We start from the raw sequence: 20,601 nt of genomic DNA on the forward strand, positions 1-20,601 counted from the left end.
TTTCATTTTATAACTCACATGGCTGGTTAGATAACATGTTAGTTATTGGGTCAACACTAGTATGTAGATCACTTGATCATAAATTATTGTGTCCTGGGGAGAGATTGTTTTTTTTCAATTTGTGAAACTTTCAGATATTAATATTTTTTTAATATTTGTATTTTTCAGAGTGTCATAAGAGCCTTACCTGATAGCAGTATAGTGAAGAATTGTGAATACCAGAATATGTGTCATCGGTTTAAGACCTCTTTGGCCTTACCAGGTAAGAAATAGATATCTATGAACCATGTAGTACACTTGGTTATATGATAGCAAAGGAAACACAACTTTACAAATGACTCTGTGTTTTCTTTGATACCATATAACCATTTGTCCTAATGAATATAACTCATGTACACTTGATAAATATTTAATTCAAATATCACCTCACTCGAATAAATTCATGGGGAGATAATCATCTGTCCATTCATCTGTTTTTAGCCACAGTATTGTCAAAACAAGAACTTCATTTTTAGTCTTTACGAACCTCTTAAATTTTTTTTATTCATCCTCCTACTTGAAGTATAGGGACCTCTTTTGACTTCCTTATATGATCTCTCAAAAGTTCATAATTTTGACACAGGTTGTTCAGTATCTTTACTGTAGCATCATCTGTCAGGTACAGTAGAACGTTGATTTATAGCGATTCAATTTAAGATTGTTGAATTAAAGCGACACCCACAATTAAGGACAATGTTTTAATTTAAAGCGAATTTTTCCTATTTTGTGTGAGTCAAACTGGCGCATCATATTTTAAAATTCGCATTTAATGTTTCTCTGGGCACGCTACACTGTCCTAAGGGCAAAGCTGTACTGTACATGTACTCAAAATAATGCAAACTATAGCATGTTAATATTCAAATTAATCACTATCTTATAAGAATTCCAGCCGTGTAAATTATACTCTTCCCGGTCAGTTCTGTGACATTTTATAAACAAAAAACAAAAACTCAATCTACAGGACATAAATAAACAAATAAATACTTCACTAGACCTTCGGCCCCAACTGTCAAACATGTCACTGGCACCTCCCCCCCCCCTTCACCCCCCATCTTCCCAGCCAGGGTTGGGTGGTTATAGACTTAGTTTTTATCTTATATAATATCAGAGACTAAAGTTAAAATATAATTTGCATTGCTGGAATCCTTGTAAGACAGCGAATAATTTGAATATAAACGACATATATTTTACACAAGAGATAAAAATTTTAGCCCTATGTAATAAAATTAATTAGAACTAAAATTTGTATGTCTAATGAGAACTATAGCATGTATACATTCACACTAATCACTATCTTTTAAGAATTCCAGCAATATTAATTATATTCTCCTATGTCAATTCAGTGACATTTTATGAGAGAAAAACTTAGTCAGATAAATAAATAAGCACTAGACCTTGGCATCAACTGTCAAACATATCACCTCACCCTCCCCCCCCCCATTTTCCCATCAGCTTATCGCTAGTAAACAGACCATTTCACGTCACATAATTTTCGCTGTGTTGATTTATGAGTGTTTGCTTTAACATAATACTTCAAAAAACAATGTTTTGTTTATTCTAGGAGATGGGCTGAGGTGCATCTGGGTAGACTCAGTTTTTTTTTTTTAGTATTTTTTTTTTCTCTCAAGTACCAAACTAAATTATGCCATTGAAACAACACTTCGATTTAGTGCGAATTCGGTTTAAAGCAACCTGTCTTGGAACATATCTCGTGTTATATCCATGTTCTACTGAAGCTCTCATAATAGAGAGCAACTCACCACAGTGTCCTCAATTCCTTGGATAGAGACCCAGATGTCAATTAACCTTTATCCATTTGAGTATACCATTCACTTTACCCTTCCCACTGTACTGCCATACTTCAAGTGAGGGAAACAATACAGCAGTTATCCTCTTCCCCATGCATTGGCATCAGGTCTGCCCCCTATGAATCTGGCGTCACTAGGGATGTAGTTACCAAAATCAATCAATCATTCATCTATCTCTATGAATCTGCACAAATCTGAATTCAGCCTTTCGTTTTGTTTATGCAGTTTTTGGTTAACAATGTTAGCTACCAGTCATGGCTAATTGTTATTGCCCTCCTTTGCTAATATTTCTACAAAAGCTAACTATCAACCCCAGTTTTGATATTTTGCAATCTGTTCTTCTTTTTACTGACACTTGATTAATTTTAACCATGTCTTATGGTGATATGTGTTAGTATATGCAAATTGCAGTGAATGTTGGCTTTCTCTTGGTCACTTTTTAAATAGTGAGGTCAAGGGTCTGCAACCTTTATTAAGTAATCGGCCACATTACAAGCAACAAATACAGTAAAATCCCAGTTATCCAGCACCTACGGTAATTGAGAGGTGCAGGATAAAGAGTTTTTCTGGTTAGTTGAAACTATTAGGATACCCTCATTAAATCCTACAGTACAGTACTCTGTCTCAGAAAAAAGGACTTCTTTAACACTTATTCTACTCTATATAAATGACGTGGCTTAGAAATAAAGAAAATATAGTACAGTGATCCCTCGGTTAACGAACGGTTCGATTAACGAAATTTCGGTTCACAAATTACCTCCCATAAGGATCTTCAATTCGGTTAACGAACAAAACTTTGATTAACGAAATCCTTACGACAAACGCATTTTGTTGTGAGCATCAGCTGATGGGCTAGTCTGCCAATTAAGTTATCTGTTCTATGTTTACATTCATTTCCAGTGGATTAAATATCAAGAAAGTTGTACTCTTTAATATTTTTGCATTTTTTATATTAAAATTATTAGTCATTTTAAAATTTAGTTAACATTTTGATAATATATGCAGTACAGGGAACTAGTTTTTTGTGCGCCCATCAGCCGCTTGACTCACCCACCAGGCGTCAGTGTGGCTTTGTTTATGTTATCGCCGCTGGCTTCAGCTACAGTGCTGGCGTGTGATGCCATTAAATCTTTCGACCTGTGACCTCGCCAGATGTAGAAGTGTTTACAGACAAGATTTCATGCCATTAATCACCACACACTGCTTGCTGTCTTGTAGAAAGTCTTCTATCCACGCTAGGACATTTCCCGAATTCCGTACCCTTCCAGTTTGAATTTTAGCCTTTCGTGGGGAACACTGTCGAAAGCTTTGGCAAAATCTAGGTACACATTGTCGAGATTACCACCCCATTCCCGAGTATAGCTGCCTACTACCTACTACCTAACAACAACTCTTAGGAAACAAAATATCACCGTTTAACATAAGACTTCAAGCTTATTAGAAGAAAGGGACTGGTAACAACTATAGCACCATCACATAATGGGAACACCACAGCCGATTACAATGAACACGTGGTAACAATACGTTATATCCACAATAATATTAAATTACGACATTCACTCAAAGGTTATTGAGGATTTACAGTTTGTATACGAAGACTATTTCTCTGTTTCCTTAATTAAATTCACCTTAGAAAAGGACGTTTTGCATCAACAGTGGACATCAGAAGTGACAACACTTCCATTGCTAATGTCCAAAACAATTATATTTTGCATCTCCCTCTTCATTTACAACGCTAATAACAGGTTTATAAAATTGCTGACTCTTTTGGGGTGTAAATATACCGCCAGTCTCCACAACTTACTGTGTAGTTCGAATCTTTTCTTTATTTCCCTACACACTACTACTACTAGAAGTCTCTGAACCACATCTTCGTCAGTGTTCATGCTTATCTTATAATGCTCTAGCCTTTGGAAGGTGGCATGTAATTGCGATCCTGAATATATCTGATTGACTGGTACATATAGGGAAAGGTAAATGTGCACATTTCTCAACACATCTTCACGAGTACGTGGCCAGGACTTTGCTGCTTCGCTGGCACAGAGATGCATGCTTTGTGCAACACGTTTAAATATGGTAATGCCAAGCATTTGAACTTCCATTCTGCTAATTACACAGTTATATTCGCCCGTAATGTTTAATGCCCCATCTGCAGCAGACCCAATGAAGTTGTTCAATGGTAAATCATGTGTAGTGAGGCACTGAAACAGCATGTTATATATTTTCACCAGTCGAACCCTGATTATCTTCAAATACTCCAATCAAATCCAGCATCGCGATTTTGTCATTATCTCTCCAGATCAAAATACTTCACTATCATTGCACGTGATTTACTTACTGAGCAGTCGGTACTTTCGTCAATAATTACACTAAATTTATTTGTAGTTTCCTAACCAAGTTTTGAGTTGCACATTCCCCTAAAGCTTGCACGACGACCTTGCATCTGGTCCGTTTCGTTGCCGTTTGAGCGGCTGTCTTGGAATCGGGAACATTCGCTTATTGAGGTCGTCAAGGTGGTCACCTAAGCTATAAAAAATATTAAATTTATTTGGCTATACTTGCAACTGAAGATTGTGAGATCACATGCTGCTAAATGATTAACGTTTCTCCCACCCTTACTTGGGACAGATTAACTCGACCACTTATTGAGCAGTGCCATTACATTTTGGGCTAAAACACAAGAGGAAACAAACACTAAATCACCTGAATGGCATCATGTTCTGCCAAAAACACTGCGAATAGGACAGTTGCCTTCGCCTTTGCACTCAGTATGGCCCCGGCAGGGTGAAGACGTGTCAGGTTACATAAGAACATAAGAATGGAGGAAACTGCAGCGGGCCTATTGGCCCATACTGGGCAGTCCCGTTTACACCCAACCCCTATTGCTCATATAAGCATCCAACCTATGTTTGAAGCTATTCAGCGTATTCGAGTTAATGATGATATTTGGTAACTTGTACCATTCATCCACTACTCTGTTTCCAAACCAGTGTTTACCTATTTCGCGCCTAAATCTAAATTTGTCTAATTTAAAACCATTGTTACGAGTTCACTCCTGGTTGGATAGTTTGAGTACCTTTGTAATGTCCCCTTTGTTTAGCCCTGACTTCCATTTATACACCTCTATCAGGTCGCCCCTCGCTCTACGTCTCTCGAGGTAGTGCAAATTAAGATGCTTTAACCTGTCTCTATACTCAAGGTTCCTAATGCCCGGGATTAGTCTTGTCATTCTCCTCTGAATTCTTTCCAAGGATTCTATATCCATTCTGTAATACGGTGACCAGAACTGAACTGCGTAATCCAGGTGTGGTCTCACAAGCGCAAGATACAGTTTTAGGATGACCTCGCTAGTCTTGTAACTAACACTCCTTTGTGTGAACCCAAGTACTTTATTAGCCTTGTTACGAGCAAAAACACATTGTTTACTTGGCTTAAGGTTCCTACTTATCATTACTCCTAACTCTCTCTCGCAGTCAGATTTCTCTATGGCATCGTTGTTCATCTGGTATCTGGTTTCCCTGTTTACATCTCCTATACCGAGTAGCTTTACATTTGTCCACGTTGAATTTCATCTGCCATTTTTCAGACCATTCGAAGAATTTGTTTAGATCTTCCTGTAGTTTTGCGGAGTCCTTGTCAGATTTAATAACACGTCCTATTTTAGTGTCATCAGCAAATTTACTTATGTTGCTGTCTATGCCGATATCTATGTCGTTTATGTATATAATAAATAATAATGGTCCAAGTACTGAGCCCTGGGGAACTCCACTAGTGACGTTGCTCCAATGGGACTTAGTGCCGTTAATGCTCACTCGCTGTTTCCTGTCCTGTAACCACGCCTTAATCCATTTAAAGATATTACCTTTGATGCCATGTGCTTCTACCTTTCTAATTAGTCTTTCGTGGGGGACTCTGTCGAAGGCATTGCTAAAGTCGAGATATACCACATCATAATTGTGCCCTTCGTCCACCGATTCGAAAACTGATGAAAAGAATGTTAATAGATTAGTTAGACATGAACACCCGCTTGTGAAGCCATGCTGGGAATCATCGATCAACTTGTGCTTCTCCAGGTGGTTTCGAATAGAGTTTGATCAAAGGCACCGCCGCCAGGCTGACCACATTGAGCAAACGTGCCACCCGGAGCAGAGGTGCTAGCTTTGAGGAGTTCTTCCTTACCCGTATGCTATCTTGAGGTGCGGTGGCGTTTCAACGATGATGTCTCGGCACTTAAGTATTTATGACAAACCTGACGATATGCTTTGGTCGGAGTTCCTGGTACTCAAGCTAGTCAACAGCAAAACGTCCTTCGCTCACCAATCTTGGAAATGGGGACGAGGAGGCATAACCTGGGGATGTCGGTTGTTGAGAATCTGTTAGACGTTGACTCTCACAAGCATTAAATAATCTCCGTGCACCCATGTGGTATGCATAGGATTTCACCAAATATAGTAGTATTGCAGAGAACCTCTAGTTGAACATCAGTTTACTTGCACATACATGTAATCCACATAAAGGATATTAGTTATGTTGATTGAATGTGTAATAACGACAGTAAATACACCAATTACCAAGACATACAGATGACTACATGAATCAGAGCCTGTTAATTCACAAGCAACACCAAAGATGTTAGTGAACAATAATCCTAAAAGAAGCTTGTACTATGAGATTCACTACAGTGACAATTTAGTCGGAGTTAATTTGTTACAGTTTGACATAACCGTGATCCAAGGTCGTAAATACAGGTGTGTATTAAGAAATATTAAGTAGATTTTCTTGAACGATACCACTTTCCGTTTTCTGTACGAAACGGCACGAAACTGGTGCATGGAACACTTATCCAAAGAAAGTAAATAAACTAATTTATCATAACAAATACAATTAGACCAAATGTGAGACGATATTCGCGGATGATATAAGGAGCCTCACATAGTGGTTGCCAGACGAAAACCTCAGAAGTACTAATCAGTGTACAATCCTTCTGCTTTCACTACATGATGGTACCAGAATGACCATATCCGTTGACCTGTCAAACTCATCGCCTTTTCTACTGCATCAGCAACGAATTAATATGTTACTAGCCTTACGTAAAATAAGGAAATCGTCGAATGATATCCGAATTTCATGTCCTCCTTTGGTATTGCATACTTGTACCCTTAAATTGGAAACATGCATTGCAGCAGCACTGGTCGGGACACTGTCATATGAGTGTGGACCACAGGCTGCGAGTGTTCTTTTTCGTACAGGCAGAGCTGCCGCCCGCTACTGAGATTATGAAGGAAAGGAAAAATTGATTCATTACCACCGGTTTTAAGGTAACAAATAACCAACTAGACGAAGTACACGGTAAGCGTGATTAAATTTACTTGTAACACCGTAAACAACCGGCAGTGACCTGCCACTTGTAACACCGTAAGCAGCCAGCAGTGAAGTGCCACTTGTAACACCATAAGCAGCCAGCAGTGAAGTGCCACTTGTAACACCACGAGCAACCAACAGTGACCTGCTATCATCAAACCTAAATACAAGCAGTGAGCTGCACCACCAAATACAGGCGGTGAGCAGTGGTTCATCGAACAAACTTTGAGACCTAACCGGAGCTGCAAATGAATATCAATCAAAGGACAAGAGGTTGTGGAAATGGATCCAGAGCAACGAAGGGGAAAGGTGAACAACGACAAAAGTGACCGAGACCCAGAGGTAGAAGTTGTCCCTCCAGAGCTGAACAACCGCGACTTTACGGCAACAGAAGCTGAAGGGGCCATCCTCTGCCTGAGCCTGAATGCTCAGCACCTGACCAGAATCCCGGGTTCAACATGATGGCAGACGTGCGACGAACTGTGACTGAAATGCTGGATGCGTATTTCACAAAGGGGGAAGAAAGGGAAGCAGCACGACGTTTGGAGTTTGGAAATTGCAAATTCGAACAGTCAGAAGGTTCTCAGAACAATTCTGGGGACACAAGTCCTGGATGAATACCGACCGCTGATGCTATTTGTGAAGTGGAAACAATAATAAATAGTCGAACCATCACACCTGCGTCGAGCGACATGAGAGACCTGGAAGCGTTTACACCAGCTCACATTCTCCACGGTGGCCCACATGCTGATCTGCCATTGGGAGGATGTCTTCTGAAAGATTTACATCAACGACGGTGGCGGCACGTGCAGTTCCTAGCAGACCGCTTCTGGAAATGCTGGGTGAGGAAGTACCTTCCACTACTCCGCAAAAGACAGAGGTACATAGAACCAACCTGTAATCTCCAGACAGGCGACCTTGTCTTCGTCACTGGAGAAGATCTTCCTCGCAACAAACGGCCATTTGGCAGGGTCACGACACCAGTCCCGGGAGCCATTGGTCTAGTTCGCCAGGTGCTTGTGCGAACCGTATTTAGGGAGTTCCGAAGGCCAGTGACCCGTGTATACCTTATTGAACACGCCACACCGTACATCTTGGGCGATTGCCCAACGCCGGGAGTGTTATCGCCGCTGGCTTCAGCTACAGTGCTGGCGTGTGATGCCATTAAATCTTTTGACCTGTGACCTCGCCAGATGTAGAAGTGCTTACAGACAAGTCCTGGTTCTGCTGAGTGGACTGTGTTAGACTGGTGGCGGTGGCTGCCCGCCCCTCCATGAGACAGATCGCCCTCTCTAGTGATGCTGTGAAGACCAGCCTTCTGTCCGAGAATTTGTGCTGGGACGATTTACGCAATACTGTTTTCTCTTGGAACACCATACTGATCTGCATTGACCTGCACCTGTAAGTACAGCCTAAGTGATGACATACCCCTCGGTACTGAAATATTGTTGAATAATTACGCCTACTCGTTTCTGCCTAACCTGGAATAATAAGACAATGCAGAGTGAAGCGAAGCTAAGATTAATAGAGTTATGAACTTTGTGTTATGTCAGTATGTTTAATAAATTGTAATTTAGATAAAATTGTGTGAGACTAACTAATTATGTATCAGATGGATCACCTTGTAATATTATGAACGCCTTCTCCTCTGCAGGTTTTGACCACATCAATAAATATTGAATGCGTCAAAAGACGGGTTTCAATCATTCCCTTCGACTTGCCCGTAACCTGAACGTCCTTAACTAAGGCGTTTACAGTTTACATTGGAGTGAACATCGATTTTGTTGGTGTCTTGAATATTTTTGCATTTTTACATTAAAATTATTAGGCATTCTTAAATTTAGTTAACATATTGATAATATATAGTGCAGTGCAATGTTGATTTAAATAAAATAATCTTGAATTACACCTTGTGAACTTAAAATTTTATTGGTGAAATTACTGCTTCAAGCATGGGTCCCCTGAAAGGTGATTTCTCCTCCATCCCCACTTCCTTCTTTTCTCTCTTCTCCTCCACCCCCACTTCTAGTTCCCATCATCATCATCAACCAGGAACCTTCTACATACACACCTCAAAGTAAGTGCACTTTACTGCATTTTTTTTTTTTTTACTTTGTATGTACTTTTCTGTGAGCTGGAACCAATTACCCAATATCGCATTGAAACAATGGATTTCGTTAACAAAATTTTCGGTTAACGAACAACTCTGTGTAACGAATTGTGTTCGTTAACCGAGTGACCACTGTATAAAACTATAAAGAAAAATTTAGAGCATGTGGGAAGTTAATGCATTTATAGCCCACTACGGCTATAACTGCATCTCCAACTCGCCATCCCAGCTGCCACGTTTATTGTTATTTGTAGTGAAACTATAAAAGCTGTTGAATAATCCTTAGAATGCATACTGTATTGTGGCTTAAAAATAAAGAAAATATAATATAAAAAAAAATATATAAAAAAATTGCATAGGTGTATGTGAGAATTGAACATGTGTGTGGAAGCGGTTATAGCCTAAGCTTTGGCTATAACTACGTTGTCGACTCGCCCACCTAGCTGCCTTGTATTTTGTTACTTTTAATGAAGTTATGAAAGTTGTGGAAAATCCTTACAATTTTCTAATGTGGCTTAGAAATAAAGGAAAATGAAGAGTGTATGTGGAGGCAGGGGGCCATAACTGTGTGGCTGTGCTCCCTCCTGATGTGATGTCATGACCTACACACAGCCAGTGCGGCACTCACTCGTCTGTGACTCAGCTGGTTGACTGCCTGAAATGTGTCATGTCACTCAGAAGAGGGTTGAGTCTGGAAGTATCTATTTTTTTACATAAAATATGATTATTTTATGATATGTTACAAAGTAATATCTTCATTAGCCAGAATCCCTCAAACCCGGAACTCTCCGATAGCCGGAATTGAAATGTGCTTGGAAAATCATTTCCAAAGCCGAGAGCATTTTCTGAATATATCTTGAATAAAGACGAAAGCTAAAGTATTTTTGGGGGGACCTGACCTGACTCAACGTAAGGTGGAGGTAGGGTGGGGGATTAGTGGTCTCCTATTACTAACCTTCTGTTAGAATGTCAGGTCACCCTTTCTTGGCTGAGGGATAAGTGGGTCTCATGACCTGAAGATGTCTCGAATAAACACGAAAGCTAAAGTATTTTAGGGACATTGTGATAAGTATAAATGAGCAAAGTCGTATCCCTTCAACCTTACATTACATTACATTTCAAAATATGAAGTGGGAAAGCAGGATAGGTGGCCTAAACATAGCATGCCTAATAAAAACAATCTGACTGGGCAACAGCGCCCAGTTAGGTCATCCTTATGCGGTCGAAAACACAGTCAAAATCACAGATCCAAATAAAAACAAACCATACAACCTCTTATGGTCACTGCATGGAATGTCAGGACCCTTCTAGATACTGGTACAAATGAACGTCCTGAAAGAAGAACTGCCCTTGTGGCAAAAGAGCTGGTTAGGTATAACATCAACATAGCCTCCATCAGTGAGTCCCAGCTCCCAGACGAGGGTCAACTCACAGAACGGTGATCTGGCTATACAGTACCTTCTTCTGGAAGGGTAAGCCTGATGTGGAGAGAAACCTCATTTACAGAGTTGGCGTTGCCATCCACCAACGCATCCTACACAGGATAACTGAAATGCCTATTGGGATCGACGAGCGCCTCATGACGCTTTGAGTCCCACAGAATCACTCACACCATGCCTTTTTCATCAGTGCATATGCCCCAACACTGGATGCAGAGAATGAAATCAAGGAGGTCTTTTACTCCGACCTCGACAGAGTGCAAACCTCTACCCCCAGAGAATATAAGGTTGTGCTCCTTGGTGACTTCAATGCCAGAGTTGGCAGAGATGCTGACATTTGGCAGGGAACCATTGGGAGAAATGGACTAGGCAAGTGTAATCCCAACGGCCTACTCCTCCTCAGCAAGTGTGCTGCACACAACCTCACTATCACCAATTCCTTGTTTAGGCAGGCCAACAAGTTCAAGGATTCGTGGCAACACCCACGATCCAAACACTGGCGTCTCATTGACTACATTATTGTCAGAGAAAAAGATTGCCCAAGCAATGCTTGGCTCAGACCACTGTGACACTGATCATCGGCTCGTCAGAGCCAAGCTCTCACTTCATGTCGCTCCAAAACGGCGAAGGCAACAAGCCTCCAGAAGAGGTTATAACACTAAGCGTCTGGAGGATCCAACGGTAGCACATGCTTTCAGAGAGCAACTCAAACATGGGCTGATAAACAACCCGACAACAAACAACGCAAATCCCAGTGCTGAATGGGATAGTCTCAACACTGTCATGACAAAAACCTGCAGACAGACCCTCAGCCAGAGGGAAGAATACACCAGGACTAGTTTGATGAAAATGACCCAGCAATCAATGTATCCGTCAATGATAAACGTGCTGCTTTAACTGACTGGCAGAACAACCCTCTTGGACCAAAGCTGATACCTTCCGCAAGAAGAAAGTGGCAGTTCCAAACCGAATTTCGCAAACTAAAGAACAGCTGGTTTTAAAATAAAGCAAATGAAATGCAAAAAATGGCAGATCAGCACAAGATGCGCGAATTTTTCAATTCCACTAAAACATTTTATGGGCCAATCACTCGTGGCACAGCACCACTACCACCCCTGCTCATCCGACGGTAACTCCATAATTAAAGACGATGAAAGCCTCCTTCAGCGCTGGAAAGAGCACTACCATTTACTGCTCAACCGAAACACCAATGTGGATGTCCTGACTACCCAGCAGGTCCCTCAGCATCCAGAGCTGACCCACCTCAGCTATCCTCCATCCCTGGATGAGGCAGCTACTGCCATCAAACAGATGAAAAATAACAAAGCCTCAGGGCCTGATGGAATCCCAACCGATGTGCATAAAGCCGGAGGACTCTGCTTACCAGCCGTCTCCACTCTCTCCAGGAGAATATATGGGAAAAGGAGGAAATCCCCCAAGTTCGTAAAGGTACCTCCACTGACACAGCACACACATTAACAGCTCCACTAAACCATTGTCTTATAACATTTTACTTTATAATTTCTATTTTAAAATTAATTGATACATGATGCCTTGACTCGGTTACTTTTGCATTTAGACAACTGATCAATGAATAAACCAGGGCATATGGAGATGCATTATGCAATAGTGATGTCACAAAGCTTTGCATCTGCAACCACAACTGCTGAGCAACCACATAAATTATCACAACCTGTTCTCAAATGTACTAAGTTAATTACTAAAAAAAATTATGTCTAGTGCAAACTATGGGATGTTTATACTCAAATTAATTGCTGTCTTGCAAGAATTCCAGCAATGCAAGATATATTCTGCTAAATAAAGTCAGTGACATTTTATAAGCTGAAAATTAAAACTCCCTTCCTTATAAATCCTTGAGTACAGTTAATTTTTCCTCCTGGCAGTCAACACATCACCTCCCCCACTCATCCCAACCAGCAGGGAGGATATATTTTGTTTTAGGCTTAAAGTTTTCTCTTATAAAATGTCACAGACTTGACTTCACAGAATATAACTTACACTGGTAGAATCCTTGCAAACTAGTGATTAATTTTAGTATAAACATTTCATAGTTTGCACAAGAGATAAAATTTTTGCACTTTAGAATACAGTGGTCCCTCGGTTAACGAACACAATTCGTTCCAGAATGTCGTTCATTAACCGAATCCATTGTTTCAATGGGATATTGGGTAATTGGTTCCAGCTCACCAAAAATTACATACAAAGTAAAAAAATGCAGTAAAGTACACTTACTTTGAGGTGTGTATGTAGAAGGCTCCTGGTTGATGATGATAATGGGAATTAGAAGTGGGGCGTGGAGGAGAAAGGCGAAGAGAAGGAAGTGGGGATGGAGGAGAAGCATTTTACTGCTTTTTGGAAGGCGAGTCACCTTCCATAATATTGTCAGGAACCTGGACTGACAGATTCTCCAACAGGAAAATCCTCTCTCCTTTTTGAAGTGGAAGGCTGAGGGGGAGCATCTTTCTCCCACTGCCTTTTAGAGAAGAAACTGTCAATTTTTGTGTGTGGGGCATTTCTCCTAATCATTAGCTGGTTCTTGAAGGAGACCACTTTGACCTCATCAGTACACATAATAGGTTCTGTTGTTTCCACATCAGGGTGCCTTGAAGCCAGTTTCCTGAACATCTCCCAGTGGTGAACAACATCTTTAAATTCTGAAGAAGACATATGGTCATCACTTTCCCTTTCCTCCTCACCACTGTCTGTTTCTAGCATCTCATCCAGTTGTTTCAAGTCTTCAGGAGTAAGTTCCTGCTCATGAGACATCACAAGCTCTTCAACATCATCTTCCTCCACTTCAAGTCCCATTGACTGACCAATGGACACAATCTCCTTGTCCAACTCTGTTTCTTCTTCAAATCCATGCAGAATTCAGGGATCAAATGGAAACTTCTTGCCATGATGACACAATCAATTTTACAGCCTCCAGGATGTTATATTGCATCTTCCAGAACTGTGCTAGTGATAGATCGGGATCAGTGGAAGTTGCCTGATGACACCTTCTGAACATTTTCTTCATGTACAGCTTCTTGAAGTTGTTGATTACATTTTGGTCCATTGGCTGCAAAATTGATGTAGTGTTGGGAGGCAAAAACAACACTTTGACAAAGTCAAATCGAGCATCCAAAGTGCTGGCAAATTCAGGGTCATGACCAGGGGCATTATCCAGAAGGAGAAGAGCCTTTAAAGGAAGTTTATTGGTGGTTAGGTAACTCTTCACAGAAGGGCAAAACTCCTCAACAGCCCATTCATTAAAGAGCTGTCTCGTTACCCATGCCTTACAGATGGACTTCCAATAAACTCCAAGTTGTCCTCTTACCACCTTTTGTTGCTTGAACACCCTGGGGTTCTCAGAGTGGTAGACAAGCATAGGCTTCAGTAGGAAATCCCCTGAAACATTGGCACCAAGCAATAGAGTGAGATGGTCCTTCATGGGTTTATGCCCAGGTAAAGAAGCTTCATCTCTGGTGATGAATGTCCTTTTAGGCATATTCTTCCAGAACAGACCGGTTTCATCCACATTGAACACTTGCTGTGGAAGATAATTCTCTTCATCCATCAGTTCCTTGAACTCCACTACAAATTTTGCTGCTCCTTCCTTATCTGCACTGGCAGCTTCACCATGCTTAACAACACTAAAAATGTAACTTTTTTTCTTAAATTTATCGAACCAGCCCCTGCTGGCCCTAAACTCTTCAAAGTCAGTTTCAGAAGAACTAGGTTGATCTTCCTTCAAATGTTCGTATATTTCCCTGGCTCTTTCACAAATAAATTCAGTAGAAATTGAATCTCCTTTCATTTGTTTTTCTTTAATCCAAATAAGAAGTAACCTTTCTGTTTCTGCAATTAATGGTCTACCTTTAAACACTCTGGTAGATTTATCTCTCACTTTCACTTCTTTAAATTTGTCTTTCTGCGCAAGAATTGTCGACACAGTTGATGCTGACATGCCATATTCTTTACTTAGTACATTTGTTCTAATGCCTTCTTCATGTTTTTTAATAATTTCCTGTTTCACTTGAATTGAAATCACCTTTCTAGATTTCCTTGGACCCATGCTGGATTCAATACATTAATTTCACAACTAAAATTTTAAGTTCACTAGCTGTAATTAAAGATTATTTTAATTAAATCAACACTGCACCAATATGTTAAATAAATTTCAGAATGACCAATAATTGTGCTGTAAAAATGTAAAAATACTCTGTGTTCAAGAGACCCACAAGCAAGATGTTTCCTCCACTGTACAGAGAGTTAAACAGACGCCTTGGTGGGTGAGTGAAGTGGCTGATGGGCGCACCAAAAACTAGTTCCCTGTTCTGCATATACAGCGTATTATCAATTATGTTAAATAAATGTTAAAATGACTAATAATTTTAAAATAAAACTTGCAAAAATATTAAAGTGCACAACCTTCTTGATATTTACTCCAATGAAAACGAATGTAAGCCTAGAACCGATTACTGTATTGCCGATGTGCAAGCCAAAACATGTTGTCAGGATTTCGTTAATCGAAGTTTTGTTCGTTAACCGAATTGAAGATTCTTATGGAAGGTAATTTGTTAAGCAAACCGTTTGTTAACCGAGGGACCACTGTATTACAATGAATACAAAATGAGTACAGTAATATTATATTAAAAATTATGGCATATTCACAGGGAAAAGTCTATATAACTAGCCCCAGTGGTAAGGGTACAGTATTGTTAATATCAGTACCCTTCATATAATACAGTAAAATATTTACTTTTACCTTATTATTATTTGTCTACTGAACTGCCTCATTCATGATACAATATTATTTACATACTTTTCATTAATTAGTAAAAGTATGTTCTTGTCATAATCTGTACCCTTCATATACAATACAGGTACTCCCCGACTTACGACCGACTCGACTTACGTCCACCCGCACTTACGATCTGCCTCAGTCGTACCAAAATGTGGTCTAATTATATAGTTTTGAGTCCCAAAGTCAGTACACAGACAAAATTTTCATCTGTAATTCACTTTAAAATGGCTGGCAAGCTTAAAAGTGAGTGTTTTGTGGTGCTGAAAAGAAAAAGAGACCCCAATTTTAGATTTTCTATGTTATTTAAGCATTTCCGACTTACGACCATTTCGACTTACAACCTGGATGATGGTCCCTAACCCCGTCGTAAGTCAGGGAGTACCTGTACAGTACAGAACTACGTACAGTAATATCTCCGTTAGCTGGAATCCCTTAAACCCGGAACACTCCAATAGCCGGAATTGAAATTAGCTCGGAAAATCATTCCCAAAGCAGGAATTTAAAAAAAAAATTCCAGCTTTGGGAACAAATTTTCCATGGTCGAAAATCTAAAGCATTTTCTGAAAATGTCTTGAATAAAGATGAAAGTTAAGGTATTTTTGTGGGGGGGACCTGACCTGACTCAATGTCAGGTGGTCTCATATTACTGACCTTTTCTGATGGAATGTCAGGTCACCCTTACTGGGTGGGGGATTAGTGGGTCATATGACCTAAAGATGTCATGAATAAACACGAAACCTAAAGTATTTTTAGGGAGATTGTGGTAAGTATAAGTATAAATGAGCAAAGTTTAATCCCTTCAACATTACATTACATAGCAGTTTAAAATATGGGGTGAGAAAGCAGAAAGGTGTGAGTGATTAGAGAGATGGAGTGGAAAGGAGTGGTAACATTATGCACGAGTGTTGCCAAGTGATAAGCTCCTCAACAGCTGATCTTTTAATTCGCCTCCATGCTGTCACACAACAATCCCTCACAGGATGCTTGTTGTCTTAATTCCTGTGTGTGTGTGTGTGTGTTTTAGCTTGCCAAGCACATTGTAGGATTTGAAGAAGTTGATGATGAGTTTGTTCAGGAGTCAGGTAGTGAGGTAACATGCCAAGACACTTACACTAGGGTTGTCATACGTCTATATTTTCCCGGACATGTCCTCCATTTAGGTCTCGACATCTTCAACCAGAAGTAATTTTTAAAATTCTTCAAAAGTCTGGAATTTCAGCTTCCATCATTTTGTTAAGTCACGTGAACGCCTGTACGGTGTTGTCAACTTAGCTGTCAAATATTTGATTGATAGGGGGTAGAAGTTGATGATGTGAAGTGTTTTGACCAAGTTAGTAACCTGAAGCAGTTTGTGGAAAATTACAAGAGTGATGAAGAATTTAGTAATCTGCCAACACATAAAAAGTGGACCAGATACTTTGAAAAATCAAAGAACATTGACTGCCCACTCAGAATTGCTAAGAATTGCACAATTCTTCTTCCTATATCATCTCACAATGCAAATGTAGAAAGAGTTTTTTCACTGATGCAAAGTCAATGGACAAAGGAAAGGAACAAATTGAGTGTTGAAACAATGAAAGGCATTCTGACTGTACAGTACAACTTCCAAAAAACATCTTACAGTCACTTCTATACCTTTCTAAAGAGCAATCAGCCAATACTGAAAAAGATCCGATCTACAGAAAAGTATGCATGGGCACATCAAATCACACACCCAGTGGGGGAAGAAGACTGCAGCTAATGGAATGAAGATATTCAGCCTTACGCAAAGGTAATTTTTGTTTATTATTTTTAAGAATTCTATACCATGTATGTTGTATATTAGCCTACATTAAAAACACAATGCAATACAGTACACCAATACTAGTGTGTATATATATATATATATATATATATATATATATATATATATATATATATATATATATATATATATATATATATATATATATATATATATATATATATATATACAGTGAGTTCTGCTATAACGCGAATTTGCTCTAACGCGATTTATGAATTCGGAACAATATTTGTATAACGCGATCGCTTGTTTGCTATAACGCGATTTTTGCTTACTATTTCTCCAATTTTGTGGTATTAACTGTGAATATGGTAAAGAAGAATATCTCCAAAAAGCATTCTGATGATAGAATTCCCGGTGATTATCGTAAAAGAAAGGATATAACACTTGAAGAGAAGCTTGATGTTATCAACCTCAAAATCACCCTTCTCCCCCATCAAGTTACATTCATATTTTTTCAAGGTAAAGTGTTAAATTTACTGTATGATTTCATTATTAGATATGAATGTAACATTTATTTAGACTGTGCTATCCTTTGTGTTAGGCTAACTACTAAATTTTTTCGATTTCGAGTAAACTGCACCTAACCCTATTTTCTCCATAAGCCCTGTTATTTCTATTACGCGATTTTCTATAACACGATATTTTACAAGAACACAATTATCACGTTATAGCAGAACTACCTGTATGTATGTATGTATATATATATATATATATATATATATATATATATATATATATATATATATATATATATATATATATATATATATATATATATATATATATATATATATATATATATATATATATATATATATACAGTTGTACCCCACTTAACGCGGTCAATTGAACCCAGAGGGTCCCGCGTTAAGTGAAAACCGCGTTAAGTGAATAACAGAACATATGGGATTAATTCCAATAGAACCCAGCCCGACCCCCAAACTCCACTTTTTGACGACAAATAACTATGTTGTAGTAAAAATTCTATCTTAACTTTATGGTGGCATGAAAAACAAGTAATATAGAAGAGGTTAGGTTAGGAAAGATAAAGGTTAACATAGGAAAAATAAAGAATAGGTTAAAAAACGAAAAATTTTTGAGGAACACTCACGGTAGTAGAAGAGATGGGTCGGCATACGGGGATGGAGGCTGGTTCCGAGGCAGAGGGCAGATTACTGCCCCTCAGGTGAATCACCATTACTAGGTGAATCAATATCACTGTCACTTACAGTTGTTATGGCTTCCCTGACAAATCCCTCAAAATCAACTTCACTATCACTATCACTGGCTTGGGCTGGCTGTGGTGGGTTGCGGGCGAAGAACTCGGTTATGCTTTGCTGACGGCTGGCTTTGATGTTGTCATGATACACCGTGATGTACGGCTCCATAGCCTGCACCAGTCGGGTATGGAAGACGTCATGGCGTTCATCGTCAGTGTCGCGGGAAACGATGGACTTAATTTTTTCTGTTAACTCTATGAGACACTTAATATCACTATGACTTAAACTAGGTTCTTGGAGAATGACGCACCTTCTTCCTCCTCTTCACTGGCGGGTTCTTCTTCCAACATCTCGTCGGCAGTCACTTCAGGATCTCTGATCACCTCCATGATGTCTTCGTTGGTGGTCTCGGAGAAGCCTTCAGCTGTAATACTGAGCGCAGCTTCTCTGGCAAGGTCCACTGCTACTGCAACACTCTGAACCTGACCAGTCACAGGTTCACTCCTCCTCTCACCTGGTATGCCATGCAACACATGTCTCCATGCGTGACGAATCGTAGCAATAGTCAGCAGATCCCATGCCTCCACCAAGAAGTCTACAGCTTGTTTGACGTTAAACTTCTTCCAAAATTGTTTGACGAGAAGTTCTTGAGTCGCCGCCTCTTGTTCCTTGTCCTCGTCGCTTTTACTCTCGCTGTCGGTGTCACCCAGCTTACGTAACTCATCCTTGGTGTTGGTAGAGTCGTTCAGGAGCTTGAATTTCTTTGCCGAGTATGCAGCTTTAACATTGCAGATTAACTCCTGGTCCATGGGCTGGATTAATGACGTAGTGTTGGGAGGAAGGAAGACCACTTTTACGTTGGGGTGACGATCCATAAGTAGGGGCGAGTGTCCAGGTGCGTTGTCAAGGCGCAACAAAATATTGAAAGGAACATTCTGTTGCTCGCAGAATTTCTGCACGTCAGGAACAAAACAGTTGTCAAACCAGAAGAGGGACAGAGAAGAGGACATCCACGCCTTACGTGCGGTTAGCCAGTGGACATTAAGCTTGTTCATGTCCATATTCTTGTAGGCGTGCGGCTTGCGGGCTTTGTGAATCACCGATAACTTTGGTTTACAGGTACCGGAGGCATTGGTGGTAAACAGGACGGTGATGCGTTCCTTCTGCATCTTCCGGCCCCTTACCTTGCTCGCAGACTGGACAACGAAGGTCTTGGAAGGTAACTTTTTCCAGAAAAGACCAGATTCGTCCATGTTAAACACCTGGTCGTCACTGTACTGTCCTTCCTCCATAATCTCACGTAAAAACGGAGGAAAATCTCCAGCCGCCGCACGGTCAGCACTCGCTTCCTCACCAACAATGCTGATGTTGGTGACCTTGTTCCTCCTCTTAAACCTATGCAGCCAACCATGGGAAGCATTGAAGGGTTTGGGCTCTGCAATTCCCAGTTTACGTGTCACTGCTGCGTATAGCTCACATGCGTACTCCTGCACTGAGCGCGTGTCCACCGCCATGTTGCGTCGCGCCTGACGCACCAAATAACTCACCAGCAAAGTTTCCACTTTTGCCAGCACCCTGTTCTGGCAATACCTGATAGATGAAGCACCTGCAGACTGTGATCTTCATGTGCTCCTTTATCTTGGCTGCATCCTTCTTTATTGTACGAATCGTAGATTCGTTGACGCCATGCTGGCGCGCGAGATCAACTTGGCGTCTTCCTTTCTCCAAATCTTGAACAATTTGGTACTTCAGCTCGTAGCTTAATGAACGTCGTGTCTTCTTTGGTTTAGTGCCGCTGGGTCCAGGTAAGGAAAGGTTTCTCTCTGGGGGTGGTGGCCCGGCGGAAGCCATTTTACGGAACAATGGATGCGCGTTAACCCGGCGTGGCCTTGAGGGATGAAACTGCCGCGGCTAGGTCAAGCGTCGTCTCTCCTCCCTCCCTCCCTCCCCGGGGTAGTCACGTCATAATACTTTAAGCCAATTACAGCTAGCAGCAGAGGGGGGTAG

The 20,601-nt window shown here is 40.4% G+C and overlaps 1 protein-coding gene across 2 annotated transcripts in view; it reads left to right on the forward strand.

Moving 5' to 3' along the window:
• LOC121866278 (neuralized-like protein 4) overlaps positions 1-20,601 on the forward strand; it is a gene marked incomplete at both ends in the record, with an annotated part of 191,318 nt that overhangs the window by 141,804 nt on the left and 28,913 nt on the right. For both annotated transcript variants that reach the window (XM_042365899.1, XM_042365904.1), the window contains 1 exon segment: positions 169-262. In XM_042365899.1, coding sequence (XP_042221833.1) covers positions 169-262 — 94 coding nt within the window.

This window comes from Homarus americanus, unplaced genomic scaffold (assembly GCF_018991925.1).
Source record: "Homarus americanus isolate GMGI-L3 unplaced genomic scaffold, GMGI_Hamer_2.0 scaffold32583, whole genome shotgun sequence".
NCBI classification, from domain to species: domain Eukaryota; kingdom Metazoa; phylum Arthropoda; class Malacostraca; order Decapoda; family Nephropidae; genus Homarus; species Homarus americanus.